General features: G+C 47.4%; 1 protein-coding gene across 2 annotated transcripts; it reads right to left on the reverse strand.

Annotated features, from left to right (window-relative positions):
• Window positions 1–12,027: 12,027 nt before the first annotated feature.
• On the reverse strand, window positions 12,028–24,199 carry LOC133339755 (zinc finger protein 664-like). 2 transcript variants are annotated; one of them, XM_061547923.1, is made up of 3 exons: window positions 24,168–24,185; window positions 18,673–18,863; window positions 12,028–15,703 (listed from the first exon to the last, which is right to left on the reverse strand). In XM_061547923.1, exon 3 carries the CDS (start codon window positions 15,673–15,675, stop codon window positions 14,167–14,169), a length of 1,509 nt encoding a protein of 502 aa, XP_061403907.1. In that variant the 5' UTR covers window positions 15,676–15,703; window positions 18,673–18,863; window positions 24,168–24,185; the 3' UTR covers window positions 12,028–14,166. The 2 variants fall into 2 exon arrangements, with proteins under 2 accessions (XP_061403907.1, XP_061403908.1); XM_061547924.1 differs by lacking the exon at window positions 18,673–18,863 and having other exon boundaries at window positions 24,168–24,199.
• Window positions 24,200–26,311: the final 2,112 nt, after the last annotated feature.

The raw sequence follows: 26,311 nt of genomic DNA on the forward strand, positions 1-26,311 counted from the left end.
GAGGGTGAATGGTGAGGGTGAGTGGTGATGGTGAGGGGTGAGTGGTGAGGGGTGAGTGGTGAGGGTGAGTGATGATGAAGAGTGGTGAGGTTGAGTGGTGAGTAGTAAGGGTGAGTGGTGATGGTGAGGGTTAGTAGTGAGGGTGAGTGGTGAGTGGTCAGTGGTGAGGGGTCAGGGTTAGTGGTGAGGGTGAGTGGTGATGGTGAGTGGTGAGGGTGAGTGGTGAGGGTGAGTGCTGAGTGGTGAGGGTGAGTGGTGAGAGAGTCGTTAGTTTTGAGGGTGAGTAGTGAGGTTGAGTGGTGAGGGTTAGTGGAGAGTGGTGAGTGGTGATTGGTCAGTGGTGATTGGTCAGTGGTGATTGGTCAGGATGAATGGTGAGTAGTGAGGGTGAGGTTGAGTGGTGAGTGTTAGTGGAGAGTGGTGAGTGGAGAGTGGTGAGTGGTGATTGGTCAGTGGTGATTGGTCAGTGGTGATTGGTCAGGATGAATGGTGAGTAGTGAGGGTGAGGTTGAGTGGTGTGGGTGAGTGGTGAGGGTGAGTGGTGAGGGTGAATGGTGAGTGGTGAGAGTGAGTGGTGAGGGAGAGTGGTGAGGGTGAGTGGTGATGGTGAGGGGTGAGTGGTGAGGGGTGAGTGGTGAGGGTGAGTGATGACGAAGAGTGGTGAGGTTGAGTGGTGAGTAGTAAGGGTGAGTGGTGATGGTGAGGGTTAGTGGTGAGAGTGAGTGGTGAGTGGTCAGTGGTGAGGGGTCAGGGTTAGTGGTGAGGGTGAGTGGTGATGGTGAGGGGTGAGTGGTGAGGGTGAGTGGTGATGGTGAGGGGTGAGTGGTGAGGGAGAGGGGTTAGGGTGAGTGGTGAGTGGTGAGGGGTGAGTGGTGAGGGTGAGTGGTGACGGTGAGTGGTGAGGGAGAGTGGTGAGGGTGTGTGGTGAGGGTGAGTGGTTAGGATTTGTGATGATGGTGAGTGGTGAGGGTGAGTGTTGATGTTGAGGGTGAGTGGTGAGGGTAAGGGTGAGTGGTCAGTGGTGAGGTTGAGTGGTGAGTAGTAAGGGTGAGTGGTGATGGTGAGGGTTAGTAGTGAGGGTGAGTGGTGAGTGGTCAGTGGTGAGGGGTCAGGGTTAGTGGTGAGGGTGAGTGGTGATGGTGAGTGGTGAGGGTGAGTGGTGAGGGTGAGTGCTGAGGGTGAGTGGTGAGCGGTGAGGGTGAGTGGTTGTTGTGAGGGTGAGTGGCAGTTGTGAGTGGTGATGGGTGAGTGGTGAGTGGTGAGCGTGAGTGGTGAGGGTGAGTGGGGAGGGTGAGTGCTGAGTGCTGAGGGTGAGTGGTGAGAGATTCGTTAGTTTTGAGGGTGAGTGGTGAGGGTTAGTGGAGAGTGGTGAGTGGTGAGGTGTGATTGGTCATTGGTGATTGGTCAGGATGAATGGTGAGTAGTGAGGGTGAGGTTGAGTGGTGAGGTTGAGTGGTGAGGGTGAATGGTGAGGGTGAGTGGTGAGGGGTGAGTGGTGAGGGGTGAGTGGTGAGGGGTGAGTGGTGAGGGTGAGTGATGATGAAGAGTGGTGAGGTTGAGTGGTAAGGGTGAGTGGTCAGTGGTGAGGTTGAGTGGTGAGTAGTAAGGGTGAGTGGTGATAGTGAGGGTTAGTAGTGAGGGTGAGTGGTGAGTGGTCAGTGGTGAGGGGTCAGGGTTAGTGGTGAGGGTGAGTGGTGATGGTGAGTGGTGAGGGTGAGTGGTGAGGGTGAGTGGTGAGGGTGAGTGCTGAGTGGTGAGGGTGAGTGGTGAGAGAGTCGTTAGTTTTCAGGGTGAGTAGTGAGGTTGAGTGGTGAGGGTTAGTGGAGAGTGGTGAGTGGTGATTGGTCAGTGGTGATTGGTCAGTGGTGATTGGTCAGGATGAATGGTGAGTAGTGAGGGTGAGGTTGAGTGGTGAGTGTTAGTGGAGAGTGGTGAGTGGAGAGTGGTGAGTGGTGATTGGTCAGTGGTGATTGGTCAGGATGAATGGTGAGTAGTGAGGGTGAGGTTGAGTGGTGTGGGTGAGTGGTGAGGGTGAGTGGTGAGGGTGAATGGTGAGTGGTGAGGGAGAGTGGTGAGGGTGAGTGGTGATGGTGAGGGGTGAGTGGTGAGGGGTGAGTGGTGAGGGTGAGTGATGACGAAGAGTGGTGAGGTTGAGTGGTGAGTAGTAAGGGTGAGTGGTGATGGTGAGGGTTAGTGGTGAGAGTGAGTGGTGAGTGGTCAGTGGTGAGGGGTCAGGGTTAGTGGTGAGGGTGAGTGGTGATGGTGAGGGGTGAGTGGTGAGGGAGAGGGGTTAGGGTGAGTGGTGAGTGGTGAGGGGTGAGTGGTGAGGGTGAGTGGTGACGGTGAGTGGTGAGGGAGAGTGGTGAGGGTGTGTGGTGAGGGTGAGTGGTTAGGATTTGTGATGATGGTGAGTGGTGAGGGTGAGTGTTGATGTTGAGGGTGAGTGGTGAGGGTAAGGGTGAGTGGTCAGTGGTGAGGTTGAGTGGTGAGTAGTAAGGGTGAGTGGTGATGGTTAGTAGTGAGGGTGAGTGGTGAGTGGTCAGTGGTGAGGGGTCAGGGTTAGTGGTGAGGGTGAGTGGTGATGGTGAGTGGTGAGGGTGAGTGGTGAGGGTGAGTGGTGAGGGTGAGTGCTGAGTGGTGAGGGTGAGTGGTGAGAGAGTCGTTAGTTTTGAGGGTGAGTAGTGAGGTTGAGTGGTGAGGGTTAGTGGAGAGTGGTGAGTGGTGATTGGTCAGTGGTGATTGGTCAGTGGTGATTGGTCAGGATGAATGGTGAGTAGTGAGGGTGAGGTTGAGTGGTGTGGGTGAGTGGTGAGGGTGAGTGGTGAGGGTGAATGGTGAGTGGAGGGAGAGTGGTGAGGGTTAGTGGTGATGGTGAGGGGTGAGTGGTGAGGGGTGAGTGGTGAGGGTGAGTGATGACGAAGAGTGGTGAGGTTGAGTGGTGAGTAGTAAGGGTGAGTGGTGATGGTGAGGGTTAGTGGTGAGAGTGAGTGGTGAGTGGTCAGTGGTGAGGGGTCAGGGTTAGTGGTGAGGGTGAGTGGTGATGGTGAGGGGTGAGTGGTGAGGGTGAGTGGTGATGGTGAGGGGTGAGTGGTGAGGGTGAGTGGTGACGTTGAGTGGTGAGTAGTAAGGGTGAGTGGTGAGAGGGCTTTGACAATACCTTAGTAGCTGTGTATATATGTAAGGTTATTAAGAAATATATTTTTCACCCGGGCAACGCCGGGTACTTCTGCTAGTCTTATATATAAAAGTCTTCGCGTGCTCGCGCTTGCGGGGGATTTGGCTCTCGGACGGTGGGCTGAATGTAGAAAAAAATTTGACAGGCGGCACGCCCTAAGCCCCGCGGTGGGAATAGGCTATTCCGTTTTCCAATCCGTAAAGTTTAAAGTAGTTTAATTAACACATTTGTGCCGTTTCTATGATTAATTATTTACTTATTGCGCCACATCGACCGTACCAAGTGACGCTAATTGCGTTGAGGGGGGGGGGACCCTGTCAAGTGGTGCGCGTTCACTCGAGCTCACGGGGACATTTTATTTTACGCGTTTAACAAGGAATAGATATACACATCACGCTGCCGATTTCTCTTCACAGTGTGATGTCCTCTTCCCCCCGCCACCCCAATGCGTGCAGTTACTGATATAAAGTCCTTAGATATTAATTTAATGTTATTAAAGCGGTTACATAGTATTATTCTGGCGACGGCGGGGGGATGGTGGGGGGGGGCAAGGGTAGTGGCCCAGCCCGCAGCCTGGCAATATCTCACCTCCTCTGGCTTGCCAATCTGGCGAGGCCGCGGGCTCTGCACGGGACGAGGCGTTACTACGCCAATGTAAAGTACTATTTTATTCAATCTTTCGCTAAGAACTCAGGTTTATTGCTTTCTATTATTAAACAAATACATTTACAAATATTACAATGATAATGTTTGTGTACACATAACAACTTCGTCTTCATTCTTTACTATTATTAAACTAATAAGTTGCTTAATACTCTATTACTATTATAATGTTCGTGTGCAGAAACTACATGCGTGTGCCTAAAGTCGATGTCTGTGTGTGTGAGTCCATTTGTGTTTGTGTGCGTGTAAGTCGATGGGTTTCTACGTGTGTGGGTCCATGTGTGTGTGTAAGTCCATGTGTGTGTCTGTCTTTTTGAAACGGACAACGCCCCGTGTGTGTGTACGTACAATTGTTTGTGTGTGTGTGTGTGTCAGTCCATTTGTGTGCGTATCTGTCGCTGTGTGTGTTTTAGTCCACATGTGTGTGTAAGTCCATACGTGTGTGTTTCACTCGATGTTTATGTGTGTAAGTCAATGCGTGTGTGAGTCGATGTGTGTGCATGGCTCCATCTGAGTGTGTAAGTCAATGTGCGTTTGTGTGTCTATGTGTGTCAGTCGATGTGTGTGTGTGTGTTAATCCATGTGTGTGTATCTAAAGTAGATGTCTGTGTGTCACAGTCCATATGTCTATGGGTGTGTAGGGAAATGTGTGTGTCAGTCTTTGTAAGTGTGTGTAAGTCCATGTGTGTGTGTCTTAGTCGATAAGTGTGTGTAAGTACATGTGTGTTTACATCAATGTGTTTGTGAGTCCACGTATGTCTGTGTGTGAGTCGATGTGTGTGAGTCACTGTATGTGTGTACGTCGATATATGTGTTTGTAACTCCATGTGTGTGTATCTAAAGTGCATGTCTATGCGTGTGAGTCCATATGTGTGTGTGTGTAAGTCCATGTCTTTGTGTGTGTGAGTCGATATGTCTGTGTGTCAGTCCATGGCCGTCTGTGTTAGTCGCTTTGTGTGCATGGCTCCATGTCAGTCAGTGTAAGTCCATTTCTTTGCGTGTCTGTAGGTCCATGTGTGTATGTGAGTGAATGTATGTGCTTTATTGACCTGCTCAAGGCCTATGATACCATCAGTAGGCCTGGCCTCTGGGTTGTTCTTCATGCTTTCGGAGTCCCTCAAACTTTGCTCACGATCCTTAAGGACCTTCATGTTGGTGAGCGGCCCCGCGTCAAACTACGTGGCTGTCAGTCAGAGCCATTCCCTCTACACCTTGGGGTGTGACAGGAATGTCCTCTGGCTCCACATTATTTAACATATCTTTTTACCACGTAGTTGGTGAAGACTTCAATGGCTGTTCCCGAGGAATTACCATATGGTACAGATACAATGGGAGGTTGATCGATGCCCGGGTGCGGTCAAGGGATGCCTCCCTATTGCTCAACCATGTTATGTATGCCGATGCTCTGGTGATTGCTGCTCACTGCGGCTGAACCTGGAGCTTGCCACTAAGAGGTGGGGCCTTACCATTAGCCCCACCAAAACTAAGCACCTGCCTGCGTATTTTGTACCATCGAACAATCCACCCCCACAACTCACAATTGGTGATGCGGCAGTTGTGGAGAGATTGCCGAGATTCCAATACCTGCCCAGTGTGCTCATGACCGGCTCCGGTTTAACAGCAGAGGTCTCACTCCAAATCAGTGGAGCGGCATTATCTTTTCATCAGTTGCGTAATGCTGTGTGGAAGCTACCTGGTCTTTCGCTCCGCATGAAGCTCCAGGTCTTCTCGGCCACGGTAATTCCCTCCCTTCTCTACGCTTGCGAAACATGCACCCCCCTAATGGAACATCTTCGCCAGTTAGAAACATTTAGGCTGGCCTGCTAACGATCCTTTCCTGGATTTAACCATATTTGTGTGTGTGTGTCTAAGTTGATGTGTTTCTATGTGTGTGGGTCAATGTATGTGTGTAAGTCCATGTGTGTATCTTCCTTTTTCGCCCAAGCAACGCCGGGTACTTACCGCTAGTAAATGTATATAAATGAAGCAGACTTCCTGTGTTTTTTTGAGAACCAAATTGCGCCAACACTATGAAACCTACACACCCCATATTTTCCATGTGTACTCAAGGGTAAGTTATTATGTTTTCACGCAATTTTTAGCTTACCTGTTCACCTTCAACACCTGTAACACCTGCACACTCCAACACCCCGCTGCTGCTATATTTTTTCTCATTTACCACATTATCCTTACATATTATCAGGCCTGCATTTTTGCCACAAAATTAATTAACTTCCAGGTCCTTATTGTCCTCTCTGCACACGCACGGCTCACCTATAATATACTGTAATATTTCATCATGGAACCTTTTCCAGTACTAAAATATGAGAATAGGTTTTCTCCGTTTTTCTGGCAATAAAACAGGTGTTAAGATGTTAAAACACCAAACTGAAACCTTTAACAAGGAATCATGTGTGCATTAACCACAATACTTGTGGTCAGAATGCAAACAAAAACACTCTGATAGAAAATGCATGGTCTGCTGCTGAGGCAGACTGTTTTAGAAGGTTTGAAATGGGTGTAGCCCAAGGGTCATAAAGAAGTGGCCGGGGCAAGTGATGTTAACGTAATAAATTAGCATGTTAATGTGAAATCGAAAAGTGGTGCAATCCAAAGCGGCCTCCCTACAAGACAGAGAAGGAGCGAGGCTCTACCTGGGTAAACAACAACTACCACCACGACAACGATGTGAACTTCTCACTTCGGATCTCAGTGAGCACGCATGAAAATAAATCACGCTTGCTAACACAGAGCGCACGCCTGGGATACACTGCCGAGTTCATAGATGACCTCGCCACCGAGAAAGTTCAGCATTATCTGACAAGCACAACGGGGTGGCAGCCAGATGCGAACTGCCCATATCCCCCATTTAACACCCTTGCCGAGCACGCGTGTGTGTGAGAGATTTGCTCGCGAGCGTGCGGAATTCCGACGGCTGGGACGGGATAGAACCATTGCAAGTCTTCTTCCAGAGGAGGAGGTGAGGGGGGGGACGAGGGAGCCTCCGGGATCCCGTGAGACAACCCCAGGATGGGTGGCAGGGATACAGACCGGCATAGGAGATAACGCAGGCCATGAGACCCAAGTACGCGAGGAGGTAACCCAAGTACGCGAGGAGGTAACCCAAGTATGCGGGGAGGTAACCCAAGTACACCTGAATGTGACCAAGCTGCAGTCCACAGCGGAGATAGTCCAGTCCGAGGTGGGAGGGCTGCGCTCCATGGTCGGGGGGCTAACCAGGCGAGTATCTCAATAAGAGGCAGAACTCGAACAAATGCGCACTGGGAGGGTAAGGGGGAGTGGGAAAGGGGCCTCTTATGGAGCCACCGCCCTTCCCCGTGCGTGCTATCTATGCAACCAATGGGGGCATCTCGTGATAGACAGTCCCCAGATCGCCCGCGTGAGTGAAGCATCAGGGTTAAACACCAAAGGCCTCCCTAAAGAGGGGACCACAGAGGAGTGCAATCCACGTGGTCCCAACACAAATAAACTGTCGTGATAATGGTGAGCGAGTGACCCCCACACAGATGCCGACAACAACACCCCAGAATGCGGCGACTGTGAGTGACTGGCTGCGGGAGCTGGTGGCAGGTATAATGGGGGCCACGTCGCTCGTGGAAGGGCAGGTGAACAGGCGGCGTACCCGGATTCTGCTGGACACGGGGAGCGGTAACGTCACTCTTGAGTGCAACACACGGCAGCGTGGTCGGGGTTGAAGTGAGCCGCCTACAGGCCCCGGATCGTGCGCTGCACACTGCAAGTGGAAGTGGGATGGGGAGGGTCACCCTTAAGGGTCGCCTCGGACACCAGGTGTGTAACCAGGAGTTATACGTGTCGAGCGTGTTATGCCACGAGTGTATTGCAGGTACCGACCTCCTGGGAAAGTTGGGGCTCAGCGTGCAGCCACCGTGGAGGGCAGCGGGGAGCGGATTCCTTTCTTGGGACAAGAGCCGGGTTGCCCTCGCTTCAAGCCCGTGGCCGCTATCCTGGCGTCGGCCGTCACCGTCGGCATTGGTGTTCCACTGGGTTTTCCGTTTTTCTTCCAAACCTAAACTCAAAATATATTTGGTGGTGTTCAAACAGTCGAATGCAGGACCCTCCTGAAACATAATCTTTAACTGCTAAATGAGAAATTAAATTGAAAAACCCTCAAACACAGTACAATATTTTTTATTTTACCAGGTGAGGCCATCTGAGCTGCATAGCTCTTTTTCAGAATCGACCTGGACACAAATGATAGCTCAACTTAGTGGGTTATAATATGGAAATGTATTGCAGCAAAATTCTCAAAACGCATGTTTCTAAATGTGGAGAAAAATCAATGCCACTACAGGGAGAGAGAGAAAAAAAATAAAATGTAAACTGCAATTATAAATGCGTCAGGGTTGGAATCGAACTCACGCACGCAGAGTACGCTCACGGAGTACACTAACACAAATGAGTACACTCGCTCACTCGGATTATTTTTTCTCTGGGTCCTTCGATTTTCCCCTCCACATTTAGTAACATGCATTTAGATTATTTGGCTGCTACAATCTTCCACGTGAAAAGCCATTTCGTTGAGCTATCATCTATGGCCAGGTGGCTTCTGACAAAAGATCTAACAGCTCTGTGAGCCTTGATTGGTAATATAAAAATAGTTTACACCATTGGAATCTCATTTGCCATAAAAAAAATATAATTGTATTTTTTTACCCTTTATCTGGCAACAAAACTGACTCGTTTTTACGAGGAATCATGTTTTCATAGACCACAATACCTGCAGTCATAATGCAAACAAAAAACATAACTCTGATAATGTATGCACTGTCCTTAAAGTAGATTGGTCCACACCCGAGACAGCTTTCCTTAGAACCTAGTCTCACATGGTGTTGGACCAGATGACGCCAAAAGGCGCACAACTCAAAGACAATGCACCATCAGAGAAAGAGACTAGGCTCTAAGGAAAACTGTCTCGGGTGTGGACCAATCAACTTCAAGGACAGTGCATACATTATCAGAGTTATGTTTTTTGTTTGCATTATGACTGCAGGTATTGTGGTCTATGCAAACATGACTCCTCGTAAAGAAGGTGTCAGTTTTGTTGCCAGATAAAAGGGTAAAAAACAATTATAAAAATAGTTGTTCATCGGTCTAAAGGGTGCATCAGCAAAACCAACTCGGCAGAACGCTCCTGAATTAGAGTGCTGAGACTCATTGTGGTCATGTACTCGAGTGTGCACCATGGTGGCTGGGAGATGTTAACTGCCTCTCCTGGAATACAGGAGGTGGTGGGTTCGATCGCGACCCCTCCTGTATATTTGGAGTTTGTGTGTCTCTCTCTCTCCCCGTGGTCGCGTGGATTTTCCTCCGGATCCTCAGGGTTTTCCCCTCCACATTTAGAGTCAACATCACCACGCGTTTACAGTATTTGACCGACAGACATTTCCACACGTTGATAAGCCACTTTGTTCTGGACTGGTCGCTTCAGAAAACAAGAGCGGTATAGCAGCTGAAGTGGGCTTGGCCTGGTAGGATAATAAAAAAACTGTAGAAATACTTAAAAGAAACAAAGTTTCAAAGTAGTGAGTCAGATGAAGACAAATTAAACTTAAGCAGAGAATTAAAGCAAATGCAATCAGGCGAGGGCAGGAGGCAAGGCCCCGCATGGCTAGGCCCCGCGTTGTAATGTTCCAACCTGAACATGGATTCCATACTCGCTGCTACTCAATTGATATCCCTACGAGAGACGGAGCGAGGCTCTACCTGGGTAAACAACAACAACCACCACAACAACAACAACCACAACAACAACAACCACCACGATGTCAACTTCTCCCCTCGGATCTCAGTGAGCGCGCGCGCGGTGCAGCAGCTTCCGGATATATCGTGACGTCACGCGGCAGCAGGAGTGACATCACGTCACTAGCGGGGTTCATCACACAATCCCCTCCCACAACAAGCAGCGGTGTAATTGAATAAATTATGTTAACAAGCCGGGCCCACGTGGGGTGATTGGGCTTGGTTGCTGAACCCGTCGCAATGAAATAAATTATGTTAATGAACCGCCAGTCAAACGCGCGGTGGAGGGGGGGGGGGATTGAATATCTTGGTGACATGACGTCACTAGCGGCGAACAGCTTTCCCTGGCGTCTCACGCCGACGAGTTAATGAGTGGTGACGTCACTGTGTGTGTATAAACTGTGTGTGTGCACTGTGTGTACAAACTGTGTGTGTACAAACTGTGTGTGTGTGTACACTGTGTGTGTACTCTGTGCGTGTACACTGTGTGCGTGTACGCTGTGTATACACTGTGTGCGTGTACACTGTGTGTGTACACTGTGTGTACACTGTGTGTACAAACTGTGTGTGTGTACACTGTGTGTGTGTACACTGTGTGTGTGTACACTGTGTGTACAAACTGTGTGTGTGTACACTGTGTGTACAAACTGTGTGCGTGTACCCTGTGCGTGTACACTGTGTGTACAAACTGTGTGTTTGTGTACACTGTGTGTACAAACTGTGTGTGTGTGTACATTGTGTGTACACTGTGTGTGTACAAACTGTGTGCGTGTGTGTACACTGTGTGTTGGCACAGTCGGGGGTACAGATGGTGCATCGGCCAGTCAACTGAGTCAGTCGACCCATGGCACCTGGGTCTACCCCGTGCACATAGCCTGGCACAAGCGCCATGGTGACGTGACCGCCACTTAGTGGCGAATGGCGGTTGTTGTTATTGTTACTGTGTGTCCGGCAAAACAAGAGATGGCACCTCAGCCAGCCATCTCATTGAGTAGCCATTACCAGATCATCAGCAGATGCAACAGGGCTGACCAGCAGGGAAACAGGTCCCTGCGGGGTGGGCTGGTAGGAACGAACAAATGAATGGCTATAATAAAATGAAATGGCGGGGGTACGATACGAAGGGAGAGTTTGAGGCCTAGTTCTAGGCTTTAGGCCTAGCTGTAGGCTTTAGGCCGCTGTGAGTTAATTTTAAACTATCTCAGGTAATTATAAGGGAATGTTACACTTGTTTAGCCAGGAAAGCCTCACTGAGTCTAAAGGTTTTTGTAGGGTCCTGCCAAGTGTTTGCAGTAGGGGGCGATGTTGCTACACGTAATCGGACGGAGGGACGATATAATCTATTGTAGGCTGGTTCACTTCGTTCCTACCAGTATAATCCCTTAACTATAACCAGTCATCGATAAGCATATTATTTTTAACCGCGACGAATGCAATTTATTTATACGGCCATTGTGAGCTCCTCAAACTACATAATTATTGAACATGCTATGTAATGTGTAATAAACCCCGTTGAGACGTCGTCAATTGAGAATTCTTTTTTCAGTTTCGTTCACAGCTTCCACCACATTCGTTCCTCCAGTTCCCTTGCTCCTTCACGCTGTTGGCTGACAGCGTGAGAGAGAGACTGCGGCGGCCCGCCACGTGGCAGGCTCCGGACCACGGCACCAGCCACGTGGCTTCTCCGCTCCTTTAAATCCCTGGCCCACGTGATGCCCCGCAGCCAATCCTCAGCCACACCCCTGGAACTTTCCCGAAGCTAATGTACGGCTCCAGGGCCACGCCCCTAACTCGACTCCCCATTAGTTGCGGGCTGAGGCCGGCAGAGCCCATCATTATTATCCAGGTGTAACCTCACATTACAAATGTAATGCATTGGGCCAGAGTGAATTTCTGTCACAAGCCGAGTTGAACAGGAAATGGTTCCAACTCCTGGTCACGCAGCTTTAGATGGGCCTGCCCAAAATCATAAAAATCCTCAACGAATGTGAGCAGAGGCAGAGACATCGAAATCAAGGAACCCAAAGCACCAAGCCTATTTAGGGTACCATAGGCCTGCTGTACTCGATCGACAGAAAATACAGCCGCCCCTTGAATATCGTAGGTTACGTTCTTGGAAAATGCCACGCGACAGCTAAAAACGCGATATTCAATACTTAACCCTTACCCAAGTAATGGCGTTAGGTAAACGTCAACTAAAATTTACATCACAATTGAAATACGTACTGTATTCCAAATCAACTAAAATTAAACTATTGAAATAAACATTGGGAAACCGTGTCTCATGCTTTTGGTTACAGGCCTACCCAACACTTATGGTCACACATGCTGTCTGCTTCTACTCGACCTTGTCCGAAAAGTCCTCCCAAATCTCCACATCCACAAATGGATGTGATTTGTCTCGGGCTCCATTAGTGACCTGGAAGTCAAACCCTAGAGCCTTCACAGGTCACCTTCACGAATGGTGACGTTTCCCAGCTGCCCTCTTTATTGGGTCCTTGCATCACAAACGATCGGCTTATGGAACTTCAAATTTCACACGTCAATCTCAGACTCTGCTCCTTGAAGACCTCCTTACACGTGTTTCAGTTTCAAGACAATTCAAAAGGCCTTCCAATTGTACATTAAGTGGTTTTTAATGTGTGTTCCCTGGCAGTTGTGAAGATTTGATTACTGTGTAAATGCATTCCAAGACAGTGCAGTCGTTAGATTCCGTGGAGACGAGTTCTGCTCTTGGTGACATCACAAGCCAGAGAGAGGGGGAGGCCCTGACGTAACCCACTCGTTAATTTGAGGTGACGTCTTCAGAGGGAGCGTCTACATATTTAGGTAAACATGTGGTAAACAAGGTGGGATATCAATGCAGACAGATATATCTAAAGTTTTATTTGAATAGAATTTAAAATTCAATAAAACCTAGGCTAGAATACAAATCTGTAACAAAAATCCACGATGCCTTCAAATGTGCTCTTTAAAGTACCTCCTTGAGAAAAAACAGATCGGCAAACATCTTTCATTCAACGTTCTCTACACGAAACAGAGGAATGTTTTACACAAACTATAAATACCACGGCCTTTTAGGAATGCATGTGTAATGGGTTCCGGAGACACTTGTAGAGGTATCTTCTTTATTACAATACAACACTCCAACAGTCCTGATACTCTGTTACAGCCTAGATACACTACTCTGGCTACGCTCTGGGGTCCTCCGGCTGCAATTACCCTAGGGGAGGCTAATTGACCCGACCCAGCCAAGGTGCGGGTCTGGACTCTGGCTTCCTCGGAACTCGCCCTTACAAGGACGTAGAGCCGGGAGTCCCAGAGTCCCACCACTGGCCCTCACAACGTCCCGGCCCATACAAGGACAAGTGGGACGAGGGGGTCCAGGGTACTAAGCTGGCTGATCTTGGGTCTTGAGCTGCAACTGGCCCCGATCGGCCAGGGAGCTGCCCTTTTATGCCTCGTCCCCAACGAACGAGGGGTGGGGTTGTGTGCGCCCCCAGATATCCCACAGAGCACGCACAGCCCCCCCCCCGTTGGTGGCGCCAAAGGACTCAACTGTTTGGGGTGCCTGGGATTCTAGCGCCTCGCGCCGAGGGCTTATCTGCCTAGGATCCTAGAGCCCCCAGCAGCCCCCCCTTTCTTATGGCACTACATATGTGTTCAGTACAAGCCACCTGTGGACTGGTTTTGGTGTACAATGTCTCAACAGTCCGGCTTGCTTCAACTGATGTTCATCGGCAAGGTCCATTTCAAGTCTCAGTTCGACAAAATGTATACGTAACACAAAATGATAATTAGTGTTCTTGTGGAGAATGTATCTCCTATACGTAACTTATAAGTGGCATACCTTAACTGATGAATGATCCGACTATGCTCCCGATTTCAAAGACAATGAGTTGCCCCAGTCAGATGCGTCCTGATTCACAAAAATACCCTTTGACTCGTATCACAAAAATAACAGCTCTCACGTGAGTTTTTGTACAGGTTACCACCAAAACAGATACTTTGTCCTGACAGCACATATTCCATGTTTGACATTAATACACAAAATGTTGTATGTACGTACAAAATCAGACAGGTATTCTTTCAATTATGATTCAAAATAATCAAAGGGCACATTGGCAACATTTTATTACTATACTGAAATGTACTGCGTCACGTTGCAACGTATTTACAAGTTGATCTCTGCGGAGATGAGGCCTATATGTGCAGCACTCTCAGAGGGAAGCCAAGTAGTAGTACATTCTCTATTTATTGCAGAGGTTCAAGGTTCAAATCCGACTGGCATATTATCATCTCCCCCGACTTACAAACTCATATCCACGTGGCACACAGGGGCAGATGCCCATAATGGGCACCCATCGAGTGTCTAAGATGAGATATGATACAAAACACTTGAGTCACTCCTGGTTAGAGATCACCCCAACCCACAGGTTCACAAATACTGGCCACGCTTACACTGCAGTTTGAACCTAGAAATTGAGTGTTCAACTTCACATTATATTCATTAGAAAGGCCTGTGACAAAGGTGCATCCATTGGAGCTTAATTGTCTGAAGCTTGCACATCTACCTGGTCTCCATTTGACTTTGTATTGTCTAAGAAGTCCACCCACACCTCCACATCCACAAACTCATGGGAGTTGCCTCGCTCTGCCTCACAGTCAGAATTTAGTTCCTGTTTCACACTGCCTCCATCTATGTGAAGGTCCGATTTTGGAGTTGAATAATCTTCAAATTTAACCTTCACTTCTACGCTCTTCACTGTTACTTCTTCACATTTCACTTTCGCCTCTTCATATTTCACCTTGATACCTTTCAAAGTGTCCAGGCTGGGATTGTCTTCTGGTTCTTGTTTCATGCACAATGGGGTCATTGCAGCACTTTGACTTTCACAAGCTGATTTCAGATTACACTTCTTGTGGATTTTCTGATGCTTGTGTGTTCTCTGGTGTTTTTTAAGATTTGATGACTGTGCAAACGCTTTCCCACAAACACTGCACTTGAAGAGTTTCTCTTCTGTGTGTGTTCTCTGGTGCTGTTTAAGAGTAGATGAATCTAAAAATGTCTTCCCACACACACTGCACTTGAAGGGTTTATCTCCTGTGTGTGTTCTCTGGTGTCGTCGAAGATTAGATGAATCTGAAAACGCCTTCTCACACACACTGCACTTGAAGGGTTTATCTCCTGTGTGTATTCTCTGGTGGGTCTGAAGAGTTGATGACTGTGCAAACGCCTTCCCACACAGAGTGCACTTAAAAGGTTTCTCTCCTGTGTGTGTTTTCTGGTGGGTCTTAAGATTTGATGACATTGCAAACACCTTCCCACACAAAGTGCACTTAAAAGGTTTCTCTCCTGTGTGTGTTCTCTGGTGTTGTTTAAGAGTAGATGAATAAAAAAATGCCTTCCCACACACACTGCACTTGAAGGGGTTATCTCCTGTGTGTGTTCTCTGGTGGGTCTGAAGATATGACGACCTTGAAAATGCCTTCTCACACACAGTGCACTTGAAAGGTTTCTTTCCTGTGTGTGATCTCTGGTGTTGTTTAAGAGTAGATGAATAAAAAAATGCCTTCCCACACACACTGCACTTGAAGGGCTTATCTCCTGTGTGTGTTCTCTGGTGGGTCTTAAGATTTGATGACTGTGCAAACGCCTTCTCACACACAGTGCACTTAAAAGGTTTCTCTCCTGTGTGTGTTCTCTGGTGGATCTTAAGATTTGATGACAATGCAAACGCCTTCCCACACAGAGTGCACTTAAAAGATTTCTCTCTTGTGTGTGTTCTCTGGTGTGATTTAAGAATGGATGACCGTGCAAACACCTTTTTACACACACTGCACTTAAAAGGTTTCTCTCCTGTGTGTGTTCTCTGGTGGGTCTGAAGAGTTGATGACTGTGCAAACGCCTTCCCACACACAGTGCACTTGAAGGGTTTCTCTCCTGTGTGTGTTCTCTGGTGCTGTGTCAAGTTTCCAGTACGATCCATGCTGTTTGCATTCTGGTCGCATTGTTTCCTTCTTGTAACGAGCTGCGCTGAGTGCCTTTGCTCCATCAGACCAACTCTGCAGAGCGAGCATCAGCTGCAGACAGAAAAACATATCCACACCATCTCCGTGAGTATTGAGGCACAGAGGAATGCATATATACAGTCACACATGACTTACACATCTATACATATTCATATTTTCATGAAATAGTGAAAGAGATTCCCTAATTCATCACACGGGCTGCTAAGGCACACAATGAGAGGGCAAATGGTCATAAATATGACTCGACACCCAAGTGTCTTCAAAATGAATATTTACCAAAAACTCCAAGCACACAATTTTGGTTGTCTAGCTATGACAGGAATATTTATTTAAGAAAAATTAGCTAACATAGCAAAGGCTGTTGATATTATTTGTATTATGCAGAAATGTATAAATTAATGTTCATTTGCAACTTAAAGGTCTGAAGCCAGGCTCAGATGAGCTTGAATGCGAGGATGAACAGATCTAACTTAAGCTGCATATGTGCATTGTTAGTTTCCATTCTTATAAAATCTTGTTCTGTACCTGTTGAATTCCATGACGAAATGGGGCCTTGCATATGTTCTACAAAAAGATCACCTCCCTGGGAAAATCTTGACTTAAAACTTTTGTGATAGCGGGAATTCATATTCTTTGGTTATTTCGGTAAAGTCACGTAGATATAAAATAATAATACAAATAAAGTGAATAGAAGAAAAAAAAACGACTAATGTAGACTGTAGCCTGGTTCTTAACCTCGGTGAGCATACTGGCAGTCTATAATGTAGAAAATGTAGCCTGGTTCTTAACCTCAGTGAGTGTATTGGCAGTCTATAATGTAGACTATTGCCTGTTTTATTGACAAGACCTTTGCAATGGACTAGACCTTGGCGATGGACACTCACAGCTTTGTATGCAAAAAAGTCCAGGCAGCTTCCACATAGTGTTACAGAGCCTAATGAAAAAATGCTGCTAGACTAATTTGAAGTGACACTTTGGATGCCAAATAAGGTCATGAACACATTAACCAGGTATAGGAGCTCCTCCACCACGTGTAGAACGACCTGATTATTCATGGAGAGCTGAGCAGGTGCAGTGTTGTATGACATTAAATTCCCAGGGAGGTATTCTTTGGGTCTTTCGGTAAAGTCACGTCACTTAACCGAGAGACCCAAAGAATATGAATTCCTGCAGTTACGAAAACTTTAAGTCAAGATTTTCCCAGGGAGGTGATCTTTTTGTAGAACATATGCAGGGCCCCATTTCGTCATGAAATTCTCCAGGTATAGAACACGATTCTCCAACTCAATATCATTGAGTAGCCATGACCAGATCATCAACATGCCTAACATGGTTGACCAGCAGGGGACGATCCCTTGACTATAACCAGGCATCGATTAGCGTATCATTGTTACTGTATGAAATGCAATTTTGTATAGGGCCATTGTGAGCTTCTCAAAATACATAATTATACTTAAGCATTACCTAAATAATGGGGTTAGGTAAACGGCAACTAAAATAAACATCACAATTGAAATAAGTACTGTACTGTATTCCAAATAAGGAATCATGTGTGCATTACCCACAATACTTGTGGTCAGAAAGCAAACAAAAACACTCTGCTAGAAAATGCATGGTCTGCTGCTGAGGCAGACCGTTGTAAAAGGTTTGAAATGGGTGTAGCCCAAGGATCATAAGGAAGTGGCCGGGGCTAGTGATGTTAATGTAATAAATTAGCATGTTAATGTGAAATCGAAGAGTAGTGCAATCCAAAGCGGCCTCCCTACAAGACAGAGAAGGAGCGAGGCTCTACCTGGGTAAACAACAACTACCACCACGACAACAATAACCACGATGTGAACTTCTCACTTCAGATCTCAGTGAGCGGACACTAAAATAAATCACGCTTGCTAACACAGAGCGTACGCCTGGGATACACTGCCGAGATCATCGATGACCTCGCCGCCGAGAAAGTTCAGCAGTATCTGACAAGCACAACCTGGTGGCAGCCAGATGCGAACTGCCCATATCCCCCATGTAACACCCTTGCCGAGCACGCGCACGTGTGTGAGAGATTTGCTCGCGAGCGTGCGCAATTCTGACGGCTGGAACAGGAGCACACCATTGCAAGTCTTCTTCCAGAGGAGAAGCTCGCGAGAACGGTGAGGGGGGGGGGACGAGGGAGCCTCCAGGACCCCGTGAGACAATCCCAGGATGGGTGGCAGGGATACAGACCGGCATAGGAGATCACAGGCCATGTAACCCAAGTACGTGAGGAGGTAACCCAAGTATGTGGGGAGGTGACCCAAGTACACCTGAATGTTACCAAGCTGCAGTCTACAGCGGAGATAGTCCAGTCCGAGGTGGGAGGGCTACGCTCCATGGTCGGGGGGCTAACCAGGCGAGTATCTCAATAAGAGGCAGAACTCGAACAAATGCGCACTGGGAGGGTAAGGGGGAGTGGGCAAGGGGCCTCTTATGGAGCCACCGCCCTTCCCCGTACGTGCTATATATGCGACCAATGGGGGCATCTCGTGAGAGACAGTCCCAAGATCGCCCGCGCGAGAGAAGCACCAGGGTTAAACACCAAGGCCTCCCTAAAGAGGGGACCACAGAGGGGTGCAATCCACGTGGTCCCAACACAAATAAACTGTCATGATAATGGTAACGAATGACCCCCACGCAGATATTGACAACAACACCCCAGAATGCGGCGACTGCGGGTGACTGGCTGCGGGAGCTGGTGGCAGGAATAATGGGGGCCACGTGGCTCGTGGAAGGGCAGGTGAACAGGCGGCAAACCCGGATTCTGCTGGACGCGTGGGGCGGTAATGTCACTCGTGAGTGCAACACATTGCAGCGTGGTCGGGGTTGAAGTGGGCCGCCGACAGGCCCCGGATCGTGCGCTGCACACTGCAAGTGGAAGTGGGATGGGACTGCTGGGGAGGGTCACCCTTAAGGGTCGCCTCGGACACCAGGTGAGTAACCAGGAGTTATACGTGTCGAGCGTGTTATGTCACGAGTGTATTGCTGGTACCGACCGCCTGGAAAAGTTGGGGCTCAACGTGCAGCCCCGCCGGCGATGCGCCACCGTAGAGGGCAGCGGGGAGCGGATTCCTTTCTTGGGACAAGAGCCGGGTTGCCCTCGCTTCGAGCCCGTGGCCGCTATCCTGGCGTCAGCCGTCACTGTCGGCATTGGTGTTCCACTGGGTTTTCCGTTTTTCTCCCAAACCTAAACTCAAAATATATTTGGAGGTGGTCAAACAGTCCAATGCAGGACCCTCCTGAAACATAATCTTTAACTGCTAAGTAAGAAATTAAATTGGAAAACCCTCAAACACAGTACACTATTTTTATTTTACCAGGTGAGGCCATCTGAGCTGCATAGCTCTTTTTCAGAATCGACCTGGACACAAATGATAGCTCAACTTAGTGGGTTAAAATATGGAAATGTATTGCAGCAAAATTCTCAAAATGAATGTTTCTAAAATGTGGAGAAAAATCAATGCCACAACAGGGAGAGAGAGCAAAAATAAAACATGTAAACTGCAATTATAAATGCGTCAGGGTTGGAATCGAACCCACGACATTCTGCATACCATGTGAGGTAGTTGACATCTTGCCACCCTAGTACAATATATCACACACAAACACATTACAGAGAATTCTAGATTTGAAGCTTTCGTGACTGCAAGGATTCATATTCTTAGGTTTTTTCGGTAAAGTCACGTAGGTAAAACATCAAAATTAATGAAAATAAAACAAAAATCACGACGTTTCGGAGGTAACACAAGTCTCCGTCATCAGGTGGGACCGTCACAGCCGAATTAGCTGCATCAAGTGAGGCAATGATTCAAGATGTAATCCCTTATAAGCAAGTTGAAGGGGTGGGGGAGAGGGGGGGAGCTCATCAGAATGTGGTAGCCAATGAATGGAAACGTATCGAGAGGGAGGGGGGCGGGGCTCAAAGACAGCACGGAGTGCTCAACACATTGGGCAGAGAGGGGGAGGGGAGGCCTGATACACATGATAGACAAAAGAACGAAAATGCCCATGTTTATACCAATGCTGGCTGAACAATGAAGAGAGTACTGTTAAAAAATAACTGGGAATGTTAACACTCGGTAAAGTAAAGTAAAATAGTGCCTGTCAGATAAGATGGTCCAAAAAGGTGTAATTAAGTCTTTTTTGAGTGGTTGATAACATCTTTCCAATGATTACTAAGTTTGTACCCATCATCACGGTTGAAATTATGTCTGTTTGTATATTTGTATGGCTTTGTGTACAAACCTTTGATGGTAGCCGGGAGGTTTGCAGAGAACCTTGGTCTCGGAAAAGACAATTTCATGAGAGCCCACCGAGTTGTAGCAATGATCGGCAACGGCAGAAGAATCAGTTCTGCCGTGTTTCAGATCTGACTTGTGCTTGCGGACACGATCAGAAACATGACGTTTCGTTTCTCCAATGTAGCAATCACCACAAATGCAACTCAATTTGTAGACTCCAGAATACTGTAAGTCAGGAACAACATCCTTCACAGATGGAATCAGATCACGGATGTTATGCACTGTACTGAATCGGACTTGGATCTTATGTTTGTTTAGAATTTTGGAGATCTTTTTGGTCACGCCTGCTATGTATGGTAACGTGATGGTTTTGGTCGGAGTTTCATGTGGCTGTTTCTGTGTGGTGGGAGAGACAGCTTGGCGGATGGTACGGTCAGAGTATCCGTTCATCCTGAGGGCCCGATGTACATGTCTTAATTCACCGGTCAGGTGGTGTTTGTCAGAAATGCCATGGGCTCTGTGGTATAGCGTTTTGATGAGAGAATTCTTTTGAGATGGGTGGTGGTGGGAATCCGGTTTCAAGTAGGAATCTGTGTGGGTGGCTTTCCTGTAGACAGAATGTCCCAAGGATCCGTCAGGCCTCCTCTCAAACAGAATATCCAAGAATGGTAGTTTACCGTCTTTCTCCACTTCCATGGTGAATCTGATGGATGGGTGTCTAGAATTGATGTGGTCCAAGAAGTGGTTCAATGCTGGGAGGCCATGTGGCCAGATGACAAAAGTGTAATCCACATACCTCTTCCACAGGGAAGGACGCAGGGTGGATGTCTGGATGGCGTCTGATTCAAACTTTTCCATGAACATGTTGGCTATAACTGGTGACAAAGGGGAGCCCATAGGGGTACCCTCATTCTGTTTGTAGAAGGTGCCATTCCAGGTAAAATAGGTGTTGGTGAGGCAATGTCTAACCAGCGCAGGTGCATCAGAATTCAATCCATGTTGGACCAAGTCCTCAATTATTGTTAGGGTGTCCGGTACTGGGACTTTGGTAAACAAAGATACTACATCAAAGCTGACGAGGATGTCATCAGGTGATAGTACCATGTCCTTAACCATAGAGACTAATTGGGTTGAGTTGAGTACTGCCGAAGAGGTCTTGCCTGTGAAGGGGAGCAGAGTATCTGATAGAAAACGGGCTAGTTTGTACGTAGGAGAGTTATCGTCGACACAATGGGTCGTAGCGGGGTGCCTTCCTTATGGATTTTGGAAAGACCATAGAGTCTGGGAGGTCTTGCCGCCAATGGTTTTAGAGAGGGACGTTTGCTTGGTTCGATTAGGGAAGTCGAACTCGTGATGATACTGTTGGTTTTCGTCGTTAGGCTTTTAGTGGGATCGTTTTTAATTTTGGAGTAACTCCCATCATTAAGAAGTTCCAGGATTTTGTTGTTGTATGAATCTTTATCCATGATGACCGTGGCATTGCCCTTGTCTGCCGAGAGGATGACTATATCATCTCTCTTTTTTAGGTCCGCGAGTTCAGAGCGTTCATTTTTGCTGATGTTACTAGTGGGTTTCTTAGCATTCTTAAGAATAGTAGCTATTTCAGCTCTTGCTACATCCACATGGATGTGTCCTATGCCTCTGAGGGCTACATCAATCTGAGAAATCATATCCTCTACTGGTATATATTTAGGGGTGACGGCGAAATTTAGTCCTTTGGCCAATACCGTTTTTAGAGTGTCAGAAATTGGGATGTTACTCTGATTAATCACGGTCTTGTTAACATCCAGCTTTGCGATGTGTGGCTCTAATTTCTTCTTAGATAGGTTGAATTTAGAAATCAGCTAACCTGATTTGGGAGTTACTCCAAAATAAAAAACGATCCCACTAAAAGCCTAACGACAAAAACCAACAGTATCATCACGAGTTCGACTTCCCTAATCGAACCAAGCAAACGTCCCTCTCTAAAACCATCGGCGGCAAAACCTCCCAGACTCTATGGTCTTCCCAAAATCCATAAGGAAGGCACCCCGCTACGACCCATTGTGTCGACGATAAACTCTCCTACGTACAAACTAGCCCGTTTTCTATCAGATACTCTGCTCCCCTTCACAGGCAAGACCTCTTCGGCAGTACTCAACTCAACCCAATTAGTCTCTATGGTTAAGGACATGGTACTATCTCCTGATGACATCCTCGTCAGCTTTGATGTAGTATCTTTGTTTACCAAAGTCCCAGTACCGGACACCCTAACAATAATTGAGGACTTAGTCCAACATGGATTGAATTCTGATGCACCTGCGCTGGTTAGGCATTGCCTCACCAACACCTATTTTACCTGGAATGGCACCTTCTACAAACAGAATGAGGGTACCCCTATGGGCTCCCCTTTGTCACCAGTTATAGCCAACATGTTCATGGAAAAGTTTGAATCAGACGCCATCCAGACATCCACCCTGCGTCCTTCCAGGTGGAAGAGGTATGTGGATGACACTTTTGTCATCTGGCCACATGGCCTCCCAGCATTGAACCACTTCTTGGACCACATCAATTCTAGACACCCATCCATCAGATTCACCATGGAAGTGGAGAAAGACGGTAAACTACCATTCTTGGATATTCTGTTTGAGAGGAGGCCTGACGGATCCTTGGGACATTCTGTCTACAGGAAAGCCACCCACACAGATTCCTACTTGAAACCGGATTCCCATCACCACCCATCTCAAAAGAATTCTCTCATCAAAATGCTATACCACAGAGCCCATGGCATTTCTGACAAACACCACCTGACCGGTGAATTAAGACATGTACATCGGGCCCTCAGGATGAACGGATACTCTGACCGTACTATCCGCCAAGCTGTCTCTCCCACCACACAGAAACAGCCACATGAAACTCCGACCAAAACCATCACGTTACCATACATAGCAGGCGTGACCAAAAAGATCTCCAAAATTCTAAACAAACATAAGATCCAAGTCCGATTCAGTACAGTGCATAAAATCCGTGATCTGATTCCATCTGTGAAGGATGTCGTTCCTGACTTACAGTATTCTGGAGTCTACAAATTGAGTTGCATTTGTGGTGATTGCTACATTGGAGAAACGAAACGTCATGTTTCTGATCGTGTCCGCAAGCACAAGTCAGATCTGAAACACGGCAGAACTGATTCTTCTGCCGTTGCCGATCATTGCTACAATTCGGTGGGCTCTCATGAAATTGTCTTTTCCGAGACCAAGGTTCTCTGCAAACCTCCCGGCTACCATCAAAGGTTTGTACACGAAGCCATACAAATATACAAACAGACAATTTCTACCGTGATGATGGGTACAAACTTAGTAATCATTGGAAAGATGTTATCAACCACGCAAAAAAGACTTAATTACACCTTTTTGGACCATCTTATCTGACAGGCACTATTTTACTTTACTTTACCGAGTGTTAACATTCCCAGTTATTTTTTAACAGTACTCTCTTCATTGTTCAGCCAGCATTGGTATAAACATGGGCATTTTCGTTCTTTTGTCTATCATGTGTAACAGGCCTCCCCTCCCCCTCTCTGCCCAATGTGTTGAGCACTCCGTGCTGTCTTTGAGCCCCGCCCCCCTCCCTCCCGATACGTTTCCATTCATTGGCTACCACATTCTGATGAGCTCCCCCCCTCTTCAACTTGCTTATAAGGGATTACATCTTGAATCATTGCCTCACTTGATGTAGCTAATTCGGCTGTGACATTCCCACCTGATGACGGAGACTTGTGTTGCCTCCGAAACGTCGTGATTTTTGTTTTATTTTCATTAATTTTGATGTTTTACCTACGTGACTTTACCGAAAAAACCTAAGAATATAAATTACAGTGAAACCTTGGATAAGCCACTTTTTGTGAGCTGGTCGCTTCTGAAAACAAGTGCGGTATAGCAGCTGAAGTGGGCTTGACCTGGTAGGATAAAAAAATAAACTGTAGAAATAATTAAAAGAAACAAAGTTTCAAAGTAGTGAGCCAGATGAAGACAAATTAAACTTAAGCAGAGAATTAAAGCAAATGCAATCAGGCGAGGGCAGGAGGCAAGGCCCCGCATGGCTAGGCCCCGCGTTGTAATGTTCCAACCTGGACATGGATTCCATACTCGCTGCTACTCAATTGATATCCCTACGAGAGACGGAGCGAGGCTCTACCTGGGTAAACAACAACAACCACCACAACAACAACAACCACAAAAACAACAAACACCACGATGTGAACTTCTCACCTCGGATCTCAGTGAGCGCGCGCGCGGTGCAGCAGCTTCCGGATATATCGTGACGTCACGCGGCAGCAGGAGTGACATGACGTCACTAGCGGGGTTCATCACACAATCCCTCCCCCAACAAGCAGCGGTGTAATTAAATAAATTATGTTAATGAGCCGGGCCCATGTGGGGTGATTGGGCTTGGCTACTGAACCCGTCGCAATGAAATAGCGACGGTTTTATGAATAAATTATGTTAATGAACCGCCAGTCAAAATCGCGGTGGAGGGGGTGGGATTGAATATCTTGGTGACATGACGTCACTAACGGGGAACAGCTTTCCCTGGCGTCTCACGCCGACGAGTTAATGAGTGGTGACGTCACTGTTGTGTGTACACTGTGTGTACAAACTGTGTGTGTGTGTACACTGTGTGTACAAACTGTGTGTGTGTGTACACTGTGTGTGTGTTCTCTGTGCGTGTACACTGTGTGTACAAACTGTGTGTGTATACACTGTGTGTGTGTACACACTGTGTGTACAAACTGTGTGTGTGTACACTGTGTGTGTGTACACACTGTGTGTACAAACTGTGTGTGTGTACACTGTGTGTGTACAAACTGTGTGTGTGTACACTGTGTGTACAAACTGTGTGTGTGTACACTGTGTGTACAAACTGTGTGTGTGTACAGTGTGTGTACTCTGTGCGTGTACACTGTGTGTGTGTACCCTGTGCGTGTACACTGTGTGTGTGTACACTGTGTGTGTGTACACACTGTGTGTACAAACTGTGTGTGTGTACACTGTGTGTGTACAAACTGTGTGTGTGTACACTGTGTGTGTGTACACTGTGTACAAACTGTGTGTGTGTACACTGTGTGTACAAACTGTGTGTGTGTACAGTGTGTGTACTCTGTGCGTGTACACTGTGTGTGTGTACCCTGTGCGTGTACACTGTGTGTGTGTACCCTGTGCGTGTACACTGTGTGTGTGTACACTGTGTGTGTGTACACTGTGTGTGTGTACACTGTGTGTACAAACTGTGTGTGTGTACCCTGTGCGTGTACACTCTGTGTGTGTACACTGTGTGTACAAACTGTGTGTGTGTACACTGTGTGTGTGTACAGTGTGTACAAACTGTGTGTACCCTGTGCATGTACACTGTGTGTGTGTACACTGTGTGTGTGTACCCTGTGCGTGTACACTGTGCGTGTACATTGTGTGTGTACAAACTGTGTGTGTACACTGTGTGTGTGTGTGTACACTGTGTGTTGGCACAGTCGGGGGTACAGATGGTGCATCGGCCAGTCAACTGAGTCAGTCGACCCATGGCACCTGGGGGTCTACCCCGTGCACATAGCCTGGCACAAGCGCCATGGTGACGTGACCGCCACTTAGTGGCGAATGGCGGTTGTTGTTCTTGTTACTGTGTGTCCGGCAAAACAAGAGATGGCACCTCAGCCAGCCATCTCATTGAGTAGCCATTACCAGATCATCAGCAGATGCAACAGGGCTGACCAGCAGGGAAACAGGTCTCTGCGGGGTGGGCTGGTAGGAACGAACAAATGAATGGCTTTAATAAAATGAAATGGCGGGGGTACGATACGAAGGGAGAGTTTGAGGCCTAGTTCTAGGTTTTAGGCCTAGCTGTAGGCTTTAGGCCGCTGTGAGTTAATTTTTAATTTAAATGTTTTAATTTAAAACTATCTCAGGGAATTATAAGGGAATGTTACACTTGTTTAGCCAGGAAAGCCTCACTGAGTCTAAAGGTTTTTGTAGGGTCCTGCCAAGTGTTTGCAGTAGGGGGCGATGTTGCTACACGTAATCGGACATCGGACGATATAATCTATTGTAGGCTGGTTCACTTCGTTCCTACCAGTATAATCCCTTAACGATAACCAGTCATCGATAAGCGTATTATTTTTAACTGCGACGAATCCAATTTATTTATACGGCCATTGTGAGCTTCTCAAACTACATAATTATTGAAGATGCTATGTGATGTGTAATAAACCCCATTGAGACGACATCGTGAATTGAGAATTCTTTATTCAGTTTCGTTCACAGCTTCCACCACATTCGTTCCTCCAGTTCCCTTGCTCCTTCACGCTGTTGGCTGACAGCGTGAGATTTCCGCGGCCCGCCACATGGCAGGCTCCGGACCACGG

This window comes from Lethenteron reissneri, unplaced genomic scaffold, assembly GCF_015708825.2.
Source record: "Lethenteron reissneri isolate LAM-NWPU_2019-01 unplaced genomic scaffold, ASM1570882v1 scaffold_227, whole genome shotgun sequence".
NCBI classification, from domain to species: domain Eukaryota; kingdom Metazoa; phylum Chordata; class Hyperoartia; order Petromyzontiformes; family Petromyzontidae; genus Lethenteron; species Lethenteron reissneri.